The 23418-nt window shown below is 41.7% G+C and overlaps 1 protein-coding gene across 1 annotated transcript in view; it reads left to right on the forward strand.

Moving 5' to 3' along the window:
• Window positions 1-23418, forward strand: part of negr1 (neuronal growth regulator 1) — a gene marked incomplete at both ends in the record, with an annotated part of 124476 nt that overhangs the window by 86316 nt on the left and 14742 nt on the right. Inside the window, 3 exons of the mRNA XM_079158108.1 lie at window positions 557-677; window positions 4032-4180; window positions 13350-13391. Of these exons, the coding sequence (XP_079014234.1) occupies window positions 557-677; window positions 4032-4180; window positions 13350-13391 (312 nt within the window). The remainder of the gene's footprint in view (window positions 1-556; window positions 678-4031; window positions 4181-13349; window positions 13392-23418) is intronic.

Below are 23418 nucleotides of genomic sequence, written 5' to 3' on the forward strand. Positions count from 1 at the left end.
TGTTTGTCCAGCCACATTATGTATTTAACAAAATGCCATTGTTGTAAGTCTATACAACTTCAATTCATCAATTTAATTTCTTTGGAAAATGTTACTAGAAGCAGGGTAAATATTTGAAGTACAAAGGACTGGGCTGCCTTAGAAACCGTCCATATGTAAAGCTGCCTTCATGACACTGACAAAGAGATTCACACCACATTTCAGCACATGAAAGAAGCCTCATTTTGCATTCACAGAACCTGCGTGTGCCATTGAGTCTTTGAACTTCCATTAAGCCATTTATCACCATGCAGTGCAATTCATTTCTTTTGGATGGATGCCTTCCTCCCTCCCCGACTCCGCCTCTGTAAACTCTTGAGTGTTGAGTTTACACTCTGTAATGTGTGCAATGACCAAGATGTCGGAGGATGTCATCCTCAAGTTCAAGAACCCTCCTTCACCTGTGATTCATGTCTTATTACGACTTAAACCTATCTTTTCAGATTGCCTTGTGGTGGTTAATAACACATTTGTTCCTTTTGACTGACCCTCCAACGTCTCTCTCTGTTTTCTCAAGTTGCCCCGGCTATCCATGAGATGAAGAGCCATGGAGTTGGTCTGGGACGCACAGCTCTGCTGAGGTGCGAGGCAGCTGCTGTACCTTCTCCAACATTCGAGTGGTACAAGGGGGAAAAAAGGTGAGCCCAGTGTGATTGTATGATCTGTCCCGGTAAAGTGTCGGTTGCACAACGTCATCGCAACTTTTCATTTTTTTGTTGTTCACTGACATTTTGTTTTGTTTTTTACAACACATTGAAAACACGTTTTCAATTCATTCATTCGGTAACAGATATTTGTGTGGCGGCAAAAATGCAGAATTCCTTCTCCTGCTTCACAAACCTCAGAGGAGTGACAAACAACAAAGAGAAAAGATCAAATTAAATGCATTGTCAAATTGTATTATTAGGTCAATTGTTTCATAGCTGCTCCAGCTACAATAGACTCACACACAAGATAAGGGAATAGGTCAAAGTAGCCGCAAGCGAGGAGCTTCGGTCACACGTCGGGTAAACATCAGCACATCGATTACAATGACGAGAGATCGTATCCAGCAGCTGTGATACAGCTGCCTCTAGTTATGGGCTAGCCACCATTATGAATATGAATGGAATGGATACAGTTGGTTTCATAGGGGAAATGAAGTGTTTTAGCCCATATAAATATAAAGTGGCTACGTCTTGCCACACTGGATCTAATAAGTGGCGTGAAGTTTGCAAAAATCCTTGAAAACATATTTAGTTTGAGGGTGACAGAATCTGAATTGCTCAGCTGCATATCTACAGTAAACAAATGCTATTTGTTATTTATGATTACTGTTTTTCTCGAGGTTCACAGGGCTTGTAAGGATGGACTGTGTTTATAGTTGGACTATGAACTAAAATCTTCCATGCTGACACAACAATTAGCAGGTCATACTTGTTTATGGACAAGTAACCGTGAATGTGTGATAGGAAAGATGTGGTTTCCATGTGTTTGCTTTAATTAAGCCAGAGACAATGCATGTGTTTGGCCTGCGTTGGTCTTCTGGGGAGGTCCCACGTAAATGTTCCCGCAAGAGTCATTTGTGCCTTGTCCTCACCTTGCATCCTAATAAAATGTTTGCTGGCAACTGGCTTAAATCATTCGCGACACATACATCAATCAGTCTAGATTCAAGTGTCAGTTCTTGAATTTAGAAACCAAATTACCCCCATTACTCATCATTTACCCACTCCTGGTGAGCACAATTTCAATCATCCAGCTCACACTGCGCTAATTGTAATTATGGGGTGGATTAAATTTATTCAATTGCTAAGGAGGCAAGTTGGCATGATTCTAGTCTTTACTTAATTCAAGGACTTGTTCTTTTTGTGACTTCTTACATGGCTAAATGGTGATTTCTTCATTCACCCCTTCTTATTAAAAGGACATTAGCAGAAATACTAAGGCACAGAACATATGTCGCGTCTGCACAACATTAACACTGTGTGTGGGTAATGAAGACCACTTCTTATTTTCGGCTCTGTGTCGATGCAGCTATACTATCAGTGCAGTGCTGCTGCCAGCTTTTCTCTAACGGAAGTAGTGTGACAGTTTTGACAACCAAATCTTTCTCTTGATGTGTCACTGCTTTCATTCCTCAATGGAGGTGGGTGAATGTTTATGTGTACATCTGCAAGGGTGTGAGGGGGGGGTTCTTTCACTGTGATGGAAGGGAGCATTGACTAGTTTGATGTTGAACGAGCAAAGAGGCGAGACTCTCGCTGAATTTATCATTGAAATGGGAAACATTTGAGGAGATCGCAGTGGGAGAGGGAACAACAGATTTTGAGATATTTGCTGAACATAAGGTCACACATAGTGTTTGAAGCCAAGCTCAGGATCATGGGGGGGCCACAGCAAGGCCAAGGTAGAAACATGTCTTCCCTCTGGAGGATTTTATGGTTTACCATCCCAAATGTGAAGATGTTATAACACAAACCACACTGATGAAAACAAACTCGGCTTTAATATCTGCGATAATCACGATGCACAACATATGGCGTTAGAGAGTGAATTTTAAACGTTACAGGCTGTTGAAGATCATGACTGTAGCGTTATTTGCTGGTAGCAGCTTTAATAAATAATTCAATTATTAATAACTTAATTATTAATCATAATGTTATTAGTATAAAAAGAATGATGGTACTCAGCTACCGCGATAAGACACCATTAGTTTAACTGACAGAATTTAACATAAGAATACATTTAGGATGCCACCAAATTGTGGAAAAATAAGGAAAACATCTATTTAATCTTAATCTCAGCGTTGCTAGCGAGTTCTTCTCATGTGTACAGGGACCTATCGTTTCATATACACACAAAGCTTTTTATAAATGAAAAATGTGTTGGACTAACTACATAACTAAACTACTAAACCGAAAATAAATGAAAAAACTATCAAAAAAACAAAAAGAATGGCATGAATAAAGAATGTGATGAACAGTACAATGAATAACGAGGAACCCTAACCAAATAAAGAGGCTAGCACGTGGCCTGATAGAATCAGTGACTCATATCATTGATCGATGTCTATCGATTAAGTCCGTCGATTGACGTTTTACATCAAATTTAGTTCAACGGATTTATGCACCAGAGAAGATTGTGAAGCAACTTTATATTCGTTTTAATTGAAATTTGATCTAGATATTAAGTCTAAGATGTTTCTAGCTAAGATTATTTTATTACCTGACTTAAATGTATTTCCTAGAAACATCAAACTCGTCTCCATCTGGAAATCGTATTGTTTTCACCTGATGGGCAGATGGGAGGCTAAGCTGTATGCAGTGGCCATCTCTGCGTCTTGAAAGTTGTTTCTTGAATTGCTTTACTTCCATCTCTTACTCTGTGGCAGTTAGTTCGTCTTTCTCTGATATCTTCAGAACCCGGTCGTCTTCTTCGTTGAGGTTCAACTGGAACCGTTCGTCCTCGTCTCCATCTCTCTCAGCAGGATGCCGAGTCACCTTGTCACCCCTTTTCGTAGCAGCGGGGCTCATTAAGGCATCTTTGCCAGTTTCAAATTGTCTTTCAATTTAAAGTCTTTTCTTTTAGAGTCTCTTGCTCTCAATAGTTGCTGAAAGAAGTTTATTAGTTAAGATTTTGTCACTGTTTTGTCATCTTTCCCGAAAATGTACGCTACACGACCACCAAAGTAAACAATTAAACATTTGTCAATTTCACAGCACACATGCCAGGCACTATAGGACGCACCTGCAACACAACAATGAACAACGTGTCAAGTGGCACCGAGCTGGTTCATCTCTGGGTCATTTCTCTTCCCTCTCAGTCCTTCAGAGTGTCTCTCCCAGGCAGATGTGACAGACCGAGGGATAAATAGATCTGTTGAAGAGAGTGATGAAGAGTACTGTACAATCTGAAGAACAACTTAAAGACGACAAACATTTGTACTGTTCTTGGAACCTTGTGTGGGCGAGAAACAGAATCTTTATTTTGTGATTGTGTTCTGTTTTCAGGATTATCAAGGGTCAAGGCATCGACATCAAGAGCCTCAGCTCCAGATCAGTCCTCACAGTGAACAACATGACAGAGGATCGTTACGGGAACTACACGTGTGTCGCCTCCAACAAGCTAGGGACGGTTAATGCCAGTGTGCCTCTCATCCGTAAGTTGTCGTTCTATCTGCTTGTGGCTAACTGGAGTGGTGGAGAGTGAGAGGGCTGAAAGAGTGTTGTGGATGTCAGTGTGGGTTCGTGCCCTCAGACGTGTTTTCAGTTTTGCTGCAGCATTCTTGATATAGGATACAAGCTAAAGTTAAACCCAGTGCTGCAACTGGGTGCCCTCACATCACCAGTAGAAGTGGTGTCTTATTTCCTAGTCATCACTTTTGTGAATGTCGATTGTCTATTACAGTAGCAACGTCTGTATGTGTGTGCGTGTGGGTGTGTTGTTGTTGTTGTTTTCAAAGTCTACATTTGCATGTGTACTGGACTAAAACACCGCCTGAAAATATAAATTTAGCTTTGAGGTAACAGCATCACAATTACAAAGGCAGCTACGCAGGTCAGCCGTGCTAAGTTGAATGCCAAGTAGCAGTATGACTCAGACTTTAAAGAGGTCTGAGTGTCAGCCTTTACACAGTTTTCAAGACACCGTGAGGCATCTAACAGAGAGCTAAAGAGGCCAACTATTCAGAGGCCAAACTGCTAACGAATCAATGATGGACTGAAGAATTGTTTAACATGGTTGGGAAAGCATTTCACATAAATTCAGGAACTGAAAAAAACGGATTATTTGCTCAACGCAAACCGAAACTAAGACAGCAAAAGTTTCCATAAAACACCGACACATCGTGGAAGTAATCCAGGTTCAATCCCAGGGCAGCTTGGTGGTGCATTCCAACAAACACAAGTGGTAGTGTTCACTGGAGGGCAGCCAGTTAGGGATAATATCCGTGTCATTGCACAGGCAACTTCCTTTAATTGGTCAGGGTGACTGCACAGAGGGGGTGAAATCTTGAGGAGACAGTTTTCCATATCATACCCTCCTGGTGAGGGCTAGTGGATTTCATATGTATTTCGAGGAGGCACGTGGGGTGCCAACTCTCCGCTAGGTATGTCGGTTAGAACTGATTTTGCCATAACTGCGGCAATGTAAATGTCATGGTTTCTGAATTGTAGAAGCTACGCTATCGATTGTGTCCTGATTCCTGCATTGTTGCCCTGTGAAAACGCATCTCGAGAGACATGTTTGTGTGTGAACTGTAAAAAAAAAAAAGTCAAAGGGAACTGACATTCTAGCCATAGGCCTATATACTTCAAAAAGCACCTGAAATCGGCAAACAGTAATTGGTGACATTTTGGAGATCTATGAAATGACCAGTTGTCGTAGACGATGGATATCCAATTGTCGTAAAGTTACTGCAAAGGGGTCCAACACTTCAAATATGTCCCAACATCTTTGAGATTATCATCCAAACATTTATGGCCAAATCAAGGTTAAAGAACCAACGTTTCTATCTAATGTACTAAGCTCAGACTAAATAGTTTAAACTTGGTCGGAGTTTCAGAATCTTGTGGGTCGGGCTGTTGTTCTCTCGCTCTGTCTCTCTCTCTCTCTCTCAGCTGAGTAGCCTACGGTCTGTACAGCCTATTCCCATTTAACAGTTATATATGATTGTTCAGTAGACAAACATCAAACATCACATATCGTGACATCCCTGCCTTCTACCGAGGCCAACAGTAGAGGAGGCAGTCATAACAACTGCAGTACAATGGGAACTAGCCATTATGGAGACAATTATGAAAGTCAAAACTGGATCAAAACCTCTGTGACACAACCCAAAAATTGTACATTATGAGATTAACAAAGCTAGTAATTATGGGATCAATCATTCAGCAAAAGCCCAATAAGAAAGCCACCATACAAAGCCACATGCCTTTTTATGAGGAGATCCTGTCTAACCCATGAACACTGGGACAAGTCATGAAACCATCTTTCAATCTTTTCAGATGGATTTTAGTTTTAAAAGCCCTCAAACTACCGTACATGTTTCCACCGGCCTGAAACACTTTAGTTTTAGACTTGTGTCATATGATATCTGCATTCATCTTATCATAGTCTTAAGGTCCACTGACCGGTGTACCCCGGCAGGGACGAGTCTATCAGAGGACTAACTGGTGAGTTTAATGGCCGATTGAAGTTCTTGAATTCTTGCTCATTAAAGCATACAGTTATAGGCTTATTCCCATTGTAGTGCTTAACAGCTACGGTCTGTCATCCGGTCAATCAACGGACTTTTAAAAACATTCAGAGTCTGTAGTCCACAGCCGCTCCACTCACTGCATGGACTCTTCTTTGAATCTCCACGGGAAGTGGATTTCAGCCACTTTCATTGTTGAGAGAACAAGACGCTTTTCCTTCTCGAAGAATGTTACAATATCCGTCTACAGACAATCACAAACTTCTTCAAGGCCTACACCGTTCGGCATTCCAGTTATTTTGTCCCCCTGCTACCTGCCATCCAGCAAAAAAGCAACGACAGCATGGGGCGGGGAAACATTTTCCCCAACGTTTGAGAACGAGTGTTTGTGAAAAAAACCCAACATCCATTTAATGTATTCAGTGATGAAATATGAACAGGTGAATTCAATTATTCACCAGTTTGCGCTGCACCCAGTGATGACAACATTGTCCCGAGCAGGCCAGAGACTCGGAATACAAAAAGATATTCCTGTAGAGTTGGCAACTCTCAAAGGAGCACTCCGCTCTCCTGTTTGTGTATGCACGAAAACATCAAAGGCTCGTCTCAGATCCTCAAATGGATGATCTTAATGTGACACTAGCGAGGCCTCAAAGGCAGAGCGGCAAAGAAAACCCTCCGAATAGTCAGAGGAGGCAGCTTCCTGTGCTGCCTCCCCCAACTTCTCTCTCTTCCATTCCCTTTCTTTATCTCTTTGTCTGTGTTTCTATCGTGGCTTTGTCGCTCTGATTCTCTTATCTCACTCTCATACCCTCTCATTCTTTTGTCCTCTTTCTCCCCCTTGTCTCTCTTTCTTCCTCTCTCGCATCCTCTTTCACACACACACACACACACACACACACACTGTGTCTCTTCTGCCTCCCTTTCTCTCTCATGATCTCCGCTTATGGAAGAGAGGCCAATACTGCTGTCGCCCTTAATGAGAAATGGCAAGCAATCGTCGCGGCGCACTCTCGCCGGTACGTCGATGCAAATAACAAAAAACCCAGAGGTTAGATTTCACCACGGGTGACTTTGGATTGCTATTTTAGAACCAGTCGATAGCTATTGATGAGCAAGACGGGGAGGGTGAAAGGAGCATGCATATTTGATAGTCATACATCGAGGTGCATATTAAGTGGAAACACAATGTGGGTGGTACAGTAGTTTCTTTGGATGGTTCCCTTACGCTGCCAGGTTTCGTGACTGTGCATAAGACGATGAGGTCAAATGAGGGGCACCCCCACTCAAAAAGCCTTCTTGAAATACAGCCACTGGGTAAAAAGATGAAATATAAATCAAAATACGAAGCATTCAGGGCTCTGTTTCATTAGTCTCTTGTCAAGATTCGGAAACTGTAGGTTCTTATTATAAGCGGTGTAAATCCTGTTTGTGGTAACTTAACAGAGTCCCTTTAAATCAGTCCAGGAAAAAGCATTCCATCATCGCTCATGAGGTGACCTGTGACTCTGGAGAGCCTTCTCCCAGGGAAAGTAAACGCACATGTCTACCAACCAAAGCAGCCACTGGAAGACAGCTGTTTGGTTTCTGTTTAAAATAAAGCCAGGATGAATAGCATCCTGGCTTTGTGCACATGTTGACATGGTTGGTTTTGACAAATTTCTTGCATTTTTTTTTTTTTTTAAATGAGTTAGATGGCCGTTTCTTCCCTGTGTGCCGTTGGACAGGTTTGGATTCGGTTGTGCCAGTTGCGTTAGACCGTGTGGGTTCCTGTGCTGTTAAACCATTAGTCAGGGATTGTGATCTCTTTCAGCTAAGTACCACTTTAAGCTGTGTGTTTAAAGCTGTGGTAAAACACAAACTGAGTTCTTTGGAGCATAAAGAAGGCACGTAACCTCTTTGTCACTACCTGTCGGAGTACTCTTTCTATACCTGGTCGCTTTTTGAATAACACAAAACCCCGTGTCATCAACGAAAAGACAAACGATAAAGTAGAAAAGCACTTGTCACAATTGTCTGTACTTCTAAACAGTTGATAAGCTACAAAGGTGGGATGAATTGAATTGGATAATAAGCCTAAAGGACGGCATCTTTGGTGGCTATCTGTGCTTCTACATGTAATTGCAGATGGAATATTTGTATTTAATAGATACCAACTGACCCACAGCTTCCACAGGTCTAGTCCCTGCTGTTAGATTTATTCACAGGATACAGGTTTTCTCTCAATAACTTCACTGGTTGTTGTTTTTTTTTGACTTAGCAGTTGTACTGAGACAAAGCAGTAACAACTGGATCGGTGCATTTGTTCTCACGCTAAGAAAGATGTCTGTTTCATACAAAAGGAGGAGTGAGATCAGTCATCAGCTACACCAGGTTATGTGTTTGTTTGTTTGTTTGTTGATTTAACTGTAGACTTTATTTCACAGGCACATTGCATATTGTCATCAAATAGCCAGAGATAGCCCAATCGTTAGTTTTTGTGGCCAGATGTTGCATTCAGCATGTCTGTTATTATCTACAAAATGGTTTTGTTCATTTGTTATATGATTAAGTTTAATTGTCCCACAAGCAATAGTACCGCTGAGCCCCAGTTTGTTTCTCATATACAATATATTACCATTGCATTCAAGGCTATCTAACAACACTTTCCGCTGTTCTGAAGGCATCTCCAGAATTCTCAAAGATTCGATATATATCATCCACAACACAATAAAAAAATGTTCTTATCATTTTTAGCCATCTTGTGCATTATTTTCCTAACCCAAACAAAGATGTGTCTTGCTGAATTTGTACACGGTTTTATGACTGATAGTAAGAATACATGTATTATCAGTAGTAATGGTTTGTATGGATGTTTCCAGTCTTTCATACAAAGTAAAGCAATAACATTTGGTGTTTTCCAAAGCACGAGGTTGTGTTTTTCTCCTTGTGCGTAAAGACATACACTATACACCACCCACTCACACACACACACTTTATGATTTCAGCTGAGGTTTATCAATCACCAAGCTGGCAATCCCTATTTCAACTTCCCATTTCATGTGCTAGATGGAAACGAAGTTCGATGAAAAGACTGAGGCTGTTCTCTCCAATTTTCTGAAGAGTCCTCCAGCTTAATTGGTCAAGCTCTTATCCCCCAGCCCACCTCGGCTTAGCCCTGGAGGTGATTTTCTCTGCCTATACCTCTGCCTTCATTTCCTCCTCTTTCCTCTCCCTCTCCTCCCCTCCCTGAGCAGTAATCGGAAGAGACTGATGGGGGAGAAAAAGACTCTCTCTCTCTCTCTCTCTCTCTCTCTCTCTCTCTCTCTCTCTCTCTCTCTCTCTCTCTCTCTCTGCTCAGCCTCCCTCAGGCAAGAGAGACACTGCTGGCTAGTTGGTTAATGAACGTCGTGTTCGTTTGTCACGCTTATCAATCACCGCGTGTGTAGGTGTCATTTCGACATGTCTCCTCATCTGACATTGTTGTTGATGATGTTGTTTGTTCCCACACTGTGTGATTGCACCTGAGTCATGGAACAGAGATGCAGGGAAATGGGAGCTAAAGGTGAAACCTAAAATGTGTGTGTGTGTGTGTGTGTGTGTGTGTGTGTGTGTGTGATTGCAGCTTCAAATGCAGGGAAGTAATACTGAAGCCATTGGAAGGCACGTCTCAGCAAGGTGTTTTACTCTTTGTGGAAAATAACTAGCTTTTCTATTCATTTGTCTGCATTGGTCATTAAACCAGCTGGATCCTGGCAATATTTCTCTTTTTCTGATTGTTTTTCCGTGTTCAAATTGTTAAGATGAACACAAGGCATTATTTGCCATAGTTTTTAAGGGTTCACCTAAAAGTCATATGACGTGTCAGAATACGCTGAGTGAATTTAACATGGTGAGGTTGAAGTGTCCTTTATTTTCCTCCAAAAGCACCCTTACAGTGTTGCACAATTGTTCTATCATTTGAATGCCTGAATTTCCATATATAAGCGATCATAAAATCCATTAACATTTCTTTCCGTCTCACTGCGATGAGGAAATGTTTGGTGCTATAGCAGAGTGTTCATCCTGCAGCCCAGCGGGCAATGGACTTTATACTCCACCTCCCTCAACAACTCCTGTAGGAGGCCAGTCGCACTGCTAGGAACGCTCATCCCTGAATGACGGAGCCCAGTGGATGCTCAGCGGATGATGCATTCTCTGGACAGCATTTAAAAAGACACAGGATGAATTAGTAATCTGCTGGCTCACAAACTAACACAGGCTTTAACACCGACTGTTCCAACATCATGGAGGGACCAGTGAGGAAAATAAAAAAAACAATTGAATAGCTAAAGAGTTTTATGAAGAACGACTTGATAATGCACTCAAATGGAGCAGTAAGAAGAATTGGTAGTTTCTTTGGAACATTATATTACTACCTATTCTTTTAAGGCATGCTAAATAAGATTCTTGCTACACTATAGCATAAAAATAACCATATTCTGTCTGTTGGGGGTTGCTAGGATTAGGATCAATGTTATTGACTCAGCATGTAATTCATTCCACAAAAGGAAAGATATCTTTCCTTTTTGCTGCTTTTGTTCGCTCGCTACCATGCCCAATGTTAAATAACTACCCCCACATACTTTAGTACTTTACTACAGCTGATTGAGTCGTGATATTGCAGCTTTAGTATTAACTCCTCATTACGCTTGTGATGAGTTAAACTTAGCGGGGCCCCACATGAACACGGATTCCTACAAATCATGTCCTGTAAATCTCTAGCATTATCCCGTCTGGAGAGAACAAAGAGAAGAAGAATTCCATGAAATGAAATAGCTGTGAAAACTAATGTGTTTTATCTCGCAAGTGAGCAGGATGTGCAAGGTCGGCCGCCATATAGAGTGCGTGAAATGATGCATCGCTGTGCTGAATGGGAGAAAGAGCCCAAGTCAGTGTGGAGCTATGAGGGAGAGATTGCGTGTCAAAAGATATGTTCCACAGTAACGGACGAGTGTCTGAGAGCTCATGAAATGATTCACTGGTGAATTCATGCTCAAGTATTAATCAGATAGCACCCGCCTGCCTGTTTGAAGAAGCAACTAAAAAGAAGCTGCCTTCACATATGGGCTCCCCCAGAAGCACTTAAAGTGGGAACATTTGTGGAAGAAATGTGCGAGTACTGATTCCTACACAATTTCCACATCAAAAAGAATGATGAAATCAAATGAAAGCAAATGTTTTATTGTTGTTGGCACAACAGTAGCTTTTTAAACGCCAACACAGTCATTACGCAGTAGTTAGAGTGCCTCTGGACTGTGACACAGAGACCACAGATTGAGAGCATTGCCCCACAATTGAAATGGCCACATTGAGTTTCCATGTAAATGGATTAAAATGGAGAGTCACATAGGCCTCTGCACTATTGCATGGCCTGGATACAGCAGCTCACTGCAACAACATAAAGTGGTATTCTGTATATTGTCGTATTTTGTGCGTGAATATGTGTGAGGTGCAATCATGGCTGCCATGGTTTCCCTTGTGACAGACAGGCTCCGCCTCTACCACGCAGCCTTCTGGAAGAAGGTGTTTTTTACTTTTTGTGAGGCCAAAAAATAAATAACAAGCCTGCGAGTCTAACCAGTGCATCACTTTGAGTTGAGCTCTGATGAACAGCTTTCCTTTGCCACACATCCAAGATTCTGCTCCCCGATTTAGTCACTGCAGAAATCTGGTCACAGCTTATCTCGATTAAGTGCTTGTTTACCAAACAGGAAGCCGTGCTATTTATTTATTTTTTGTCTTAAACTTCAGCTGAAATGGGCTGTCATGTTCACATTGCAGTGATATCTGTAAACCATTCAATAATTGATGCTGCAGAGCAGAGTGTGGCTTTAGCTTTGAGCTCTGGATGTCAGAAATGTACCCACTGGCTCATTTTTGAGTCCTTGGTAACAATAACATCATCAACACCTAAATGTGTTATAATTGTTTTTGGGCTACAAAATGTGTCAGAAAAATCATCCATATTGCTTTCCTTCACCTCTTTGCATCTCTCACATGTGTGGCTCCTTTTGCAAAAGCATCTTAACCACAAGTATGACTCAGCATAGGATCTACTTGGTGTGACATTTTACTCATTGACTTCAAAAGTAAAGAAGATTTGTTTGCTGCCGTCCTCCCTTGGACACGCTCTGCTCTAGTAGTTTAACACACTGGACTGAACATTTGTCGATGTGACATTATTCCGTCTCCCAAATGCCACCAGTGGCTCAGCCTGAAATGAGTTCATAAGCTAATCAGATTGGTACTCTTGAGTTCCGTCCACAGAGGGATCAAAGGCAGACAGACCATTGCCGCATTTCCACTGCATGTTACGGAACCGTTCTTTTTTGGTTTTCCATCGGCAAAGGTTGTGGATTGTACCTGGTACTTTTTGTGGTACCACCCTCGGTTGAGGTTCCAAGCAAGCCGAGCCAATACTACACACCGCTGATTGGTCAGAGAGAATCATCGCTAGCTCCATTCTGCACAAACCCGCCATCTTTAAATAGCCACGCTGCCGTCAACAGGAACCGCAATTTTGTGTTTTTACTCCCTTGACCGGGAATTAAAAAAATTGGCAGCCCACAAAACTACTCTGTTGAATGCTGTACAATTGTCCACACTTTCCTCTGTTTGGTTGCTGATGAAAGGAGCCATTGAGTAGGATCGAGGACGTCACGGCAGTTGTATATGGCGTATGGCGATAAGCTATGGATCTCGTCTACATTAATGGGGTACCATCCTTTTTAAGGGGAATATATAGCAATTGGCCAGATCATGCTCTCTGCCCAACACATAGTTGCAGGGCCTGCTCTCTCTACGGTCCCCCCACCCGACCCCACAGGCCCCCAGTGTAGCCGTAGTGCATCGCCCCAGACCCCGAGGTTCCCCTCATTTTTGACCCATGCAAATCCGAGACAACTGGGCGGATAACGGGTATTGTTTATGAGCATGTGGAGGTTGCATCTTGCCATAGAGACACCGGTCCTTAATGCATGGAGAGGATTTTTCTCCATTCCCTGTCCTTTTGTCCTTGCATGCATTTTTATTTTACGTCTCCATTCTGTTAATAATACATGAATGTCCTCTTTCCCTCCCCCTCCCCCTTACCCCCTCTCCTCCCCTGTAGCAATTATTGAGCCCACCACCACTAGTGCTGTCTCAAGCCCAGGTCAGTATATGCCACCATGCTGTACACCAAATCAGCAAAGAGGTCCGCTGCCTCTGACTAACCTGAGCTGAAATTCTCTCCTCCATCTTGATCTATTTCAATTGGCTGGCTGGAATGCCTGCTGGGTGTACAGCTTCGTTGTATGTCCTTTATTTGTTTGATTTGCTTTCCTTGGTTGTTTTCTGTTACTTTTGGGTTGGCTTCTCCAGCCTGGCTACATATACTTCCTGCAGCCTGTGTCATCACAACACCCTGCCCCCCTTCCTTTCATTGCAACGCCACCTCCGCCACCACCACCACCCCCACGTGGAGCACACAGTAGCGTCATCAAAGTGGCTGTTCCATAGGCCCCTGGGTCTGATGCTTTTCATAATGGCTTCCTCTTCTCCGTCTCTTTCTGGCTTTCTCACCACAAACACCGCCACTCTCCTGCTCATCAGTGCTACCTAAATGCAGTATACATCAAAGGCCAGGAAGTTGTTGGTGGCAAAGGCCCTTGGTTTGTTGTTTGCTAGATGGAATCTCTGCTGTCTTTGTACTTTTATCACTCCCTTTCTGTCTTAATCTTCCTATATCCCTCTCTCTCTCCCCTTTCTGTCTCTGTTCTTTCCTCTTTCTAGAACAATCAGTTGGCGCTCTGCCACCCTCTTTAACCTGATCTCCTGCTAGTGCTGTTGTCGGTGCTACACTGTCAAAGTCACCCTCGTCCGCCCCCCCCCCCCCCCCCCACCCCCCCACCCCCCCTGTGTGTTCTGCCGCTTCCACATTCCAGCCCAGAGTAATCCCCTCTGCCTGGTCGTCTTTTCTCCCTCTCTAATGGTTTTAAGCAAGTCACAGAATGTAATCTATCATACTGGTTACATTATTGTTGCTTAATACTGTCCACGTGCACAGAAACATGTCGACATGCACTCACACGAAAAAAGCTTTCACTGGCACGAACACGCACGATACGCACTGAAATGAAAACATGCTGAACTATTCAAACATGCTTGGATGCACTTGCACTAACCCGCGATCACATGTGAGGATTCATACTGCATGATGAACCCGCTCAGTGTTTTATGTCCAGCTCTGTGGATGGGCGCTATCGTTTTCCACTTGCGTTCTATGGAGCTACAACTCTGGATTAGCCCATGTTCGCCTGCGTGCTGTACCTGTCTATCTGAGCCAAATATAATTATCCATGGAGATTCTGTGAGATAACAAGTTAAAATAAGCTCAGCAGCAACGAACAGTCCTGGCATGGCCCTGAACTCTCATTTGATGTAACGCTTGCAGAACAAATGACAATTTCATGGTCCAAAGGAACACCACTGGTTTCAATCGTGGAGATAAACTCGCTCAGCGACCCACTGATCTTGTTTTGTTCCAAGTTGTATTTGAAGTTAATTTTTTGATGGCACCCTCACTAAATGGTTTGTTAAAGGGAATTATTTCAGATCCCTGCAAATGGTTCTTTGTCCCAGCCGTTGTTTAATCAAGTTTGATAATTAATTTGAACAGTAAAATATCGCCTTTCATTTCCCCAGTGAATAAGTTTGGGAAGATGTGCTTCCAAAGTAAGGGATGAAATTCTCGTCAGTAAGGTAAACGAATCAGATCTGTGAAGTGGAAACATTTTTCATCCCCCACTGCACTTGGAGTGCATGTTTCAGCCCATTGCTCGAATGACAAATGACAAAAAAATGCAAATGACATAGAGAAAACAACATTAATAGGAAACATCAGTCATTGTGCTTTTATATCTAACGTTGTTGTTGTTGTTGTTGTGCCAGTAAGAATCAAATCAGGTGGGCAAAAATGTGTGAGTTAATTAGATCATACTTGTATGCTAATTATTGGATTGATTTGACTCTGACCTTGTGTACTTTGTTCTGTCAAAGACAGAACTGTGGACATCCTTGTGCCACAAGGATAGCTTTCACAATGATTCCAGCTTGCAATTGTATTACCACCCAGCAGTAACACTTGAATAGTACAAGTTTGATGGATTATACATTCTAAGCAAGTTTCAAGGCTCGGGAAGTTACATACTGAAATAAATGATCATTTAAAGTTGCATAATACACAGTTCTCAACGGCTCCCAACATGGCAATGCCTGATCTGATAGCTCATAGCTAACGGCGCTAGCAGTACAGAACCCTGGCAAACGTGCAGACAAAGCTCACAGGGTTTTCCTGAAGGGAAACTAGACGGTGGGTGCTATGCTAGCGACGGCCGTAAGCTAGCCAGTGGGGAGACGCTCACATGCAGTTATTTGCTGCTTTATTAATGCTCTGAATGTCATATATTGCTCCTTTAAAGTTGATTTGTTAAAACATGCTTATCCAACAACATGGCACTTTAATTTATCCGATATTCTTATTAAAGAATATTTATGTATAATAATCAGAAGGGTAGCTAACTATTAAGCTGTACATGAGGTTTGATTGACTGAAACTAGACTACGACTATATTACTGAATACGGTGTGCATTTCTTGGATATTCTAAACATGAATCGTGTATGTAATGGTTATTTTCTTCAAGCCCTGAGCAGGCTGTATAAAGCTGAATTTGTCTTAAAACTCCCACACAACAATATATACTGTACTGTCCACATTTTCAAAAATAGTCTGGCCATGATGCAGTAAGTTGTTTTTCTTGAGTTGTCATTAACAGCTACCAGAAGCTCTTATCAACAAACTAAAAGAGTCAAAGGTTGACACCCAGCAGGAAGCCCCCTGCCGCATTTATAACGTCACAACCACCTGAGGAAACTGAGATCCTTCAGTAAGTGCAACAGGCTGCTGAGGGTCATCTATGGTCACTGTGCTGTTCTTGGCTATAGTGTGTTGGGGAGGCGGCATGAAGGCTGGAACTGCTCTGTGGTCGAGCTGGAACTGCACAGTCTGGAGGCAGTAGCAGAGGAGGAGGAGGAGGATGATGATGGACATGATGAACGCCGTCCTGAATAACCCCTCCCACTCTCTTGATGATGAGCTGTAGCAGATGGACACGACATTCAGCCACCAGCTCATCCTAGCAAAGAGCAAGATGCTACGCTTCAGGCGTTCACTTGTGACCACTGCCATCACAGCAACTGTGACCACAGCCGTAGCCAGCTGTGACCCCCCCGCCACTCCTAAGCCACTCCCACTCAGTCAGTCCTGTCACATTCACTGCTCACATCTCTTACTGCTCCAACATCAGGCTGTTTTCTACAGCTGTCGTACAATGATACTGAAACTTCATAATAAATATGGCTCTACCTGTTATTGTCATTAATGTTATAATGCTACTGCTGATACCGTCGTAGTTGTTGTTTTAAATGAATAGTTTGACATTTTAGATGAGAAGATCTACATCACTCTCGTATCTGTACATTTTAATATGAATATGCAGCCAACACTTTAGCTTAGCGTATCTTAAAGACTGGAAGCATGAGGAAACAAGTTCATCTACCAGCACCTGTAAAGCTCACTAACATGTTAATCCGAACAAAACGGAAATGTAAAAAGTTGTGGCGCTGGTTGGTTAGAATTCTTCTTTGTATAGAGTCTGTATTTTTGACCCCTGACACTTGAATTCCCCCCCTGGGAGTGAATAAAATCGTATCCTATCTAGTCATTTCTCATCGTATCTCATCTCGTCAATGTCGTACAGACATGTTCACACTTGTCAGGGAGCCAAAGACAGAAATAGAAACCATCTGTTGTTGCTGCATGCCCGAATCTTCTGTGTCACAATAGTTTACACTGCCCATGTTTAAAGTAGTATATACCACATTATGTTGACTATAAAGTTCTTAAGCTTGTTTTATCTTTAGCATATGGATTTGTATGCATTTACCTAAATATAAAGCACTGATCCAATACTCCAAAGCAGCTGGCTCGGTGCCACCCTGTCATCCCGATGAAATGTAGATCTGTGATAATAGCATATGCTCCCACAGGCTTTCACTTCTGTTTATTCCCGCAGATCACTTGACAGTAAAAAAACAATGTTCTTAACACTGTACTGAGCCCAATTTCTTGTCTTTTGCGAGGCACAGTGTACAGTGCTGCTGGTTCAAGGGATATGACATGCATTATACATAATGCGTGTGACTCTCTGATTCCCATGTGTCATGTCAACTCCCCAATAAACAAAATACAGGCAGCCTGATAGTAGCTAAGTGAGGATGATCCACACACTGTTTCGCTGTTCTTAGCCCTCTTTTCTCACAGGACACTATTATTTATTTTTTCTCCTTTATCTGTTGTAATCAGAACTAATTTCAGAGAAGGAGGTAACCCAACCCAGCATGAAGCACTAAGAGAAAGGAAGGAGAGATTTATGAAGGAAGGTGTATGTGTCTTTGCTAATATTGTGGAGAAGGTCATAAAACAACTTGTGTTGAGGGAATCCATGATGGAGCAACCTTTTAAGAATTGTTCACTTTTAATCCACAATGCGGCCCTGCATTGTCGTCTGAATTTTAGTCAAATCAATTTCCTATAGATGTTTTGAAAATCACACAGAAATCACAAGCTTAATGAAGACAATTTCCCGATTGATTTAGAATGAGAGTAGGTCATATTTCAATGAAATATGTCTTTATTCAAGGTCCAGAGCGGAACATCAAAGAGTTAATCTACCTTATTAAGTATTCTTCCAAAGTCCTCCAAAATGCAGAAGTCACTCACTCAGCTCCCCGAGGCTCTGGGAGCTGGGTTAATGAAATTATTTTAGTGAGCATGTGAAGCTTCTTCTAATCAAAGGATAGCTAATTTATATCTGAAATTGGGGTAATGTCTCCTCTGGAAGATGACTCTAAACAAGGTTAGGTTTCCTCTTTTAATTCTTTATGTTGCTATCTAATGTTGGTACAAGTTGGACCCTGAGGCACATGTTGGTGGTCTTACTGTGCGAGGGCTTCTCAATAAATAAACAACTTGGTATTTTTCTCTTAAGTTCTGAATTAATATTCTCTTTTGGCCGTCACTTTGTAAATATTAGACTAACTATTACTGGAAAGAGCTCATATGTGCATGTTGTTTGTCTTTGAAACCATTTGATGCATTACTCTGGTGATAAAATCTGCAGCTTTTTCCGAATACTGTAGCAATATTCTCTAACTTTGGCCCTAATACATAATGCATCTTTAGCTGTGTGCATTCAAATGTTAGTACTTTACGTACCTTTTATCACAATTTGATTCCTGATTGGCCTCAGTAGGAATTAATAGTGATAAAAGAGTAACAGTTTGAAGTCAAATTTTAAGTGAAAGTTTGCAGATGTTTACCCAGTTCAACTGAGGCACTCCATTGTGGATGAGAGACAGCCGAGCCCGAGTATTGGATGCTATCAGCTATTGGTTTGTAATGAAGGCAAAGTGACTTAAATGTTCACTGTATTTCCTTTTGTTTTCAACAGCGTCTTTACTTTGTGGGGCTGTCGTCAATATGGTGTCACATCAGACAAAAGCTCTCTTCATTTTTCAACACGAAAGCCTCTACATCAGAGCCGGTGAAATGGAGAAACTGACTCTGGTTTTCAATAATTCACTACAATCTATTTTACTATGTTGAACTCAGAGCTCATTCCTCTAAAATACTGACGATTAACAAAGTTCTTGGGCCCTGCAGCGGTGCATACTAAGTTCTTACAATGAATTCATACACAACATATGCTCCAACATATGCTACATGTCCACATGGATTAGTTATTACTGATTTGAATTGATAACCTGAATGGTAGGTCATCCTGAATTAATCGGTGACCCGGAAAAAGTTAAATATTCACAAAAATCATGGAAGGAAAAACTAAAAGAAGATTAAAGATATCTTTGATTTAAGACACGGAAATATGTTTTTGCTGGCACAGTACGTCCTTAATTTACCTCAGAATTATTTCTGACATTGTGCAGGAGAACATTGATACTCAGAGATTGATATTGGATTCCTTGGATGTGATTGAATGAGCTGAACAGATCTGGCAGTCTTTTGTTTCACCCCAGGTGAAGCCAATCGCCGTCGATCAGTACACATCGCCTATTTCATAAGACTGTATCTTCATCTGTTCCTCAGTTCTTTTCAAACCAAACTTGGTTCACATCCCATTTGTTTTCTTTTCAGACCTTTTTAGCGTAGCAGATAAGCAGTCTGACACTCTCAAGTCAAATAGAACCAGGTACTAGATTGAAAAAGAGGCTTTTTTTTTTAGATCGTGAACTGCAAAAGCCAGAAGCGCTAAAGTTGAGTTTCGTCCAGAAGCAATTACAATACAGGCACCAATGTGACTGTTGATGGTGAGCTGAGTCTCCCCAGCTAATGACATTATAAGTACACTACACTTGTGAAATATTCAATAGAACGTCTCCCACTGATTAGCTTACGCCGGGGTCTTTGTCTGAGAAGACTGGCAGTGTATATCCTAGAAGTCTGGACAGCAGTATTTAACTGCTCGAGGAGCCTCTACAGTAAACAGCCCTGCCTCACTTTACCCAGCATGCCTGGTGTCAGACACACTGAGCTACCCACAGATAATCCATTTTGGCAGTGCATTTTCTACCAGCCTTATCAGTTATATGGTGGCAAGATCAAGAGCCGTGCAAACCTTCTGCAGCCACCTCACGCCGCCACCCCGACTCCTGTCCCGTACGGTTTGTTTTGAGGTGATATGCTGACCTTCATTTTTTCTTAGTGCTAACTCCAACGTTCATCTCTGGGAGGGCCTGATAAGCAGATGGCATGTCATCTATCATCCTTGACCCCTGGATCCCTGGACAATGTAAATATACGATGGCTTTTTGTCCTGTGAAAATCGAAGCCGTGAGCTTCTCCAGTCGCAAAACTGTTGTTACAGCACACAGGTTTAAAGTGTGTGCTGTGGAAAAAGAGCTGGCATTTCCTCCTTTGCTGCTATATTATATATCTGATGAAAGTAAAGTAATATAGGAAAACACAATTCTCCAGTGACTACATGTACAAAACTCCTCATAATGCACCACATTATACAGGATACATCCAGCAATAAGTAAGACCACTAATTACTTTTATAGTGCTCCTGAGTGTGCCATAATATTTCCAGAATTCATTTATTTGATCAACACATCCCATGCCTTATTACAACATGTGCTTTATTGTAACAGCATATGTTTTCAGGAAATGTAAGCCATTCTTTTTGATATTCTAATAGCACGCAATATGATTGCCGTACGCTCTTCTGTTTTCTCTCAGTAATTCATTTTAATGAATATGAATCAAGGAAAGTGTTATTTTTGCTATTTCGCTGATTGGTGCTCAGTTGTTGGTGTGATATTAGTCATTACGGGTTAGGTTGTCTTTTGCTCTGGCTGCCTGGGCTTTTTATCACAGTGCCCTAAAACACATTCTGTGCTAATTCTGATTAGTGAAATGTGGGAGATACTGACAATGAAATTGATTTTGTGTTTTACTGAGCTAGGAAGGGAGCTTTAAAACAAAGCGATGTCTCTTTCTCCTTATTTGCTTTTGTTAATTAATTGTGAAACACTTAAGATATGCTTTAAAAAAAGGAACCTTTTTAAAATAAACTCCGAAACACAGAAATTAGTATTGATTGTGCGATTGCTACAATACACAAAGACAGAAGATGAGCAGTGTTTCTAGGATTAACATCCATTTTTCTTGATTTGCACCACTCAATATACAGCTAATGGCAACATTCAGTGCAAATGCAGGAAGGCGTAGTTGGTGCACGATGAACTGACCTGTGTCTTTAAGTTGTAGACAAATAAATCAATCCAAATATTCTTACGTTACCAGTAATAATAACAAAAATATGCTTAGAATCCTTGATGCAACATGTTTGGTGCTACTTATTTATTAGCCATTAAACATCATATCCATCATATTGCTACATAATTTAGAAATAATAACTCGGCATCTATTAGATTCAATACATGATACTAAAGTAATGCAAATAATAAAGACTAGATCATAAAACAACAGTAAAATCTACCCACGGCGATGCCTTCTGGGGGCTCAAATGAGAGAACGCTGTGGATTGTACTCACTTACTTCCTAGTTTACATCAAAGGCAGGTGTTTTGATTACAGTGTCTGCGGGGGTAACCAAAGTTTAATCCTTAAAAATGAACGTCCTCATCTTACGTTGAAAATGTTGCTATTGGATATATTTAGGGGTTTTGCAGAGTCACCATTATCAGGTGATAGGTTTAGGTTTAGGACTGCTAAGCTGACGCATTTAAATCTGATCTTCTGAGAATTATTGCTGGATTAGCAGTAATAAAATATATCCCCACATTTCTCTGATTCCAGACTCTCATTGAGCATTCACAGCACATTTCGGTCTCCCACAAAAGCCCACTTACCTCTCTTCCCTCTAATCTTTACAATATAAACATGTTGTTATCCATATTAGCTGTTTGTCTCCACAAAGACCTGTTTTCAGGGTTGCTTTTCACCTGTTTTGTCAGTCTCGGATATAAATGGCCGTGCTGCCCCCTCCCTTCAGCAGATAATTCTACTTACCAAACATCTCGCTCGCTGAGTCCCTCTGCCTCTCTGTTTTCCAGCTCTATCATTCCCTTGCTCCCACATGTACCGCTCTCCTCTCTGCCTCTGATTATCTCTCTCCCTTCGCATCTCCTCAGGAGTGTCGGCCATTAAATACAAACCTGGTCATGCTGTCAGTCCCACGCACACACAGAAGAAACACAGCGGTGCACACGGAAAACGAAATAACTGTCTTCAGAAGAACAAGAAAACTATTTTCACAGACTTCACTCTTTTTTTTTTGCTCATCTTTCATGGATATTTTTCAGTATTTGTGAGGATAGTATTGGTGGTGGGTATTAAAACTGAGAGCTGTCAGAGCCTTTCCAGTTTTTAAATTGTGCCAAAGAATCTTCTTTCTTTTATGTGTTTATTCCCACCTCTTTTTTTGAGCTCTCGTCGCAGGCGGTGCTTTTATCCCTGTCGCTGTCACTTATATTCTTTTTCTCAAGCATAACTTTTCAGAGTTTGCAGATCACCAAATCTCACACATCTACCATGCTCAGAAGATCAAAGCACATTATGCATTGTGTTAGTGCTTGCAGGTCTGTGACATCCTTCTCCAGTTTTGATGTTGTATTTACAACTGTTTTTCAAAAACATGCAATCTTACTCTTGAGTTGAAAGTTTGGCAAATAAGAAGAAAAGCCCACAGAAGGGAAGTCACCATTAAATGGACAAGAAAAGTGTTTTTTTTTGTCAATTCAAATCTTTTCCAACTTTAATTGGCCCGCTCGCCACAGCAGTCAGGGCGATTAATAAGACGATTCAGCTGGAAAGATGGGTTTTTGGTGCTCCCAACAACAGACTGGACTCTGCAGTTGCAGTGTGAGAGCTGGAGCAGAAAATGGATAGTCATTTCCTTTTATGACCACAAATGGCTGCTGTAGAGATTCAGTCTTGGTCTATAATTGAGACACCAGGGTATAGTCTCTTTCTGGACAGACTCTAATGGTTAGTGCATTAAGGAGGATGATTGAAGAAAGCAACACACTTACAGTAGAGGCTGCGGTAAATCAGAAAATATGGCTTTTTGCGGCCAACTTGTAGATTGCAGTGGGTTCACACTGTGCTGTGCTCTGGGTCCGCCCTCTCTCTCATCTCTGGTGAGAGCACTCTTCAGCAGAGTTAAATGGGTATAATTTTGAGGCAAAGGAGAGAACACTTTTAGTGGTAATGGAGGAAAAGCTTTGGACATGTTGTCATTGCCCTTGGAAATACAGTAAATGCACTCATCGAGCCTCGCTCAGTCGTTCGGATGCTCGTCGCTGCATCACTCTCAGCTTCTGTATTCAGCTCGTGAGGGGTGAGGAGCTGAGGCAGTAGCTTTCATGAAGACATCAGCTGGACTGCATATGTACAGACCTGCATGTAAAATGTGCAAAGTCCGGCCGTTTCTAAGCCTCGAGACAGGGTTCACTTTTAAAAATTTCATTCAGTTTTTAATTAAGTCTTTCAACAAGAATTCTCATTTGAGTCATTTGATTGTTATTAGTAGAAGTGT

The sequence above is a fragment of the Pholis gunnellus genome (genome assembly GCF_910591455.1).
Source record: "Pholis gunnellus genome assembly, chromosome: 4".
In the NCBI taxonomy this organism is placed as follows: Eukaryota; Metazoa; Chordata; class Actinopteri; order Perciformes; family Pholidae; genus Pholis; species Pholis gunnellus.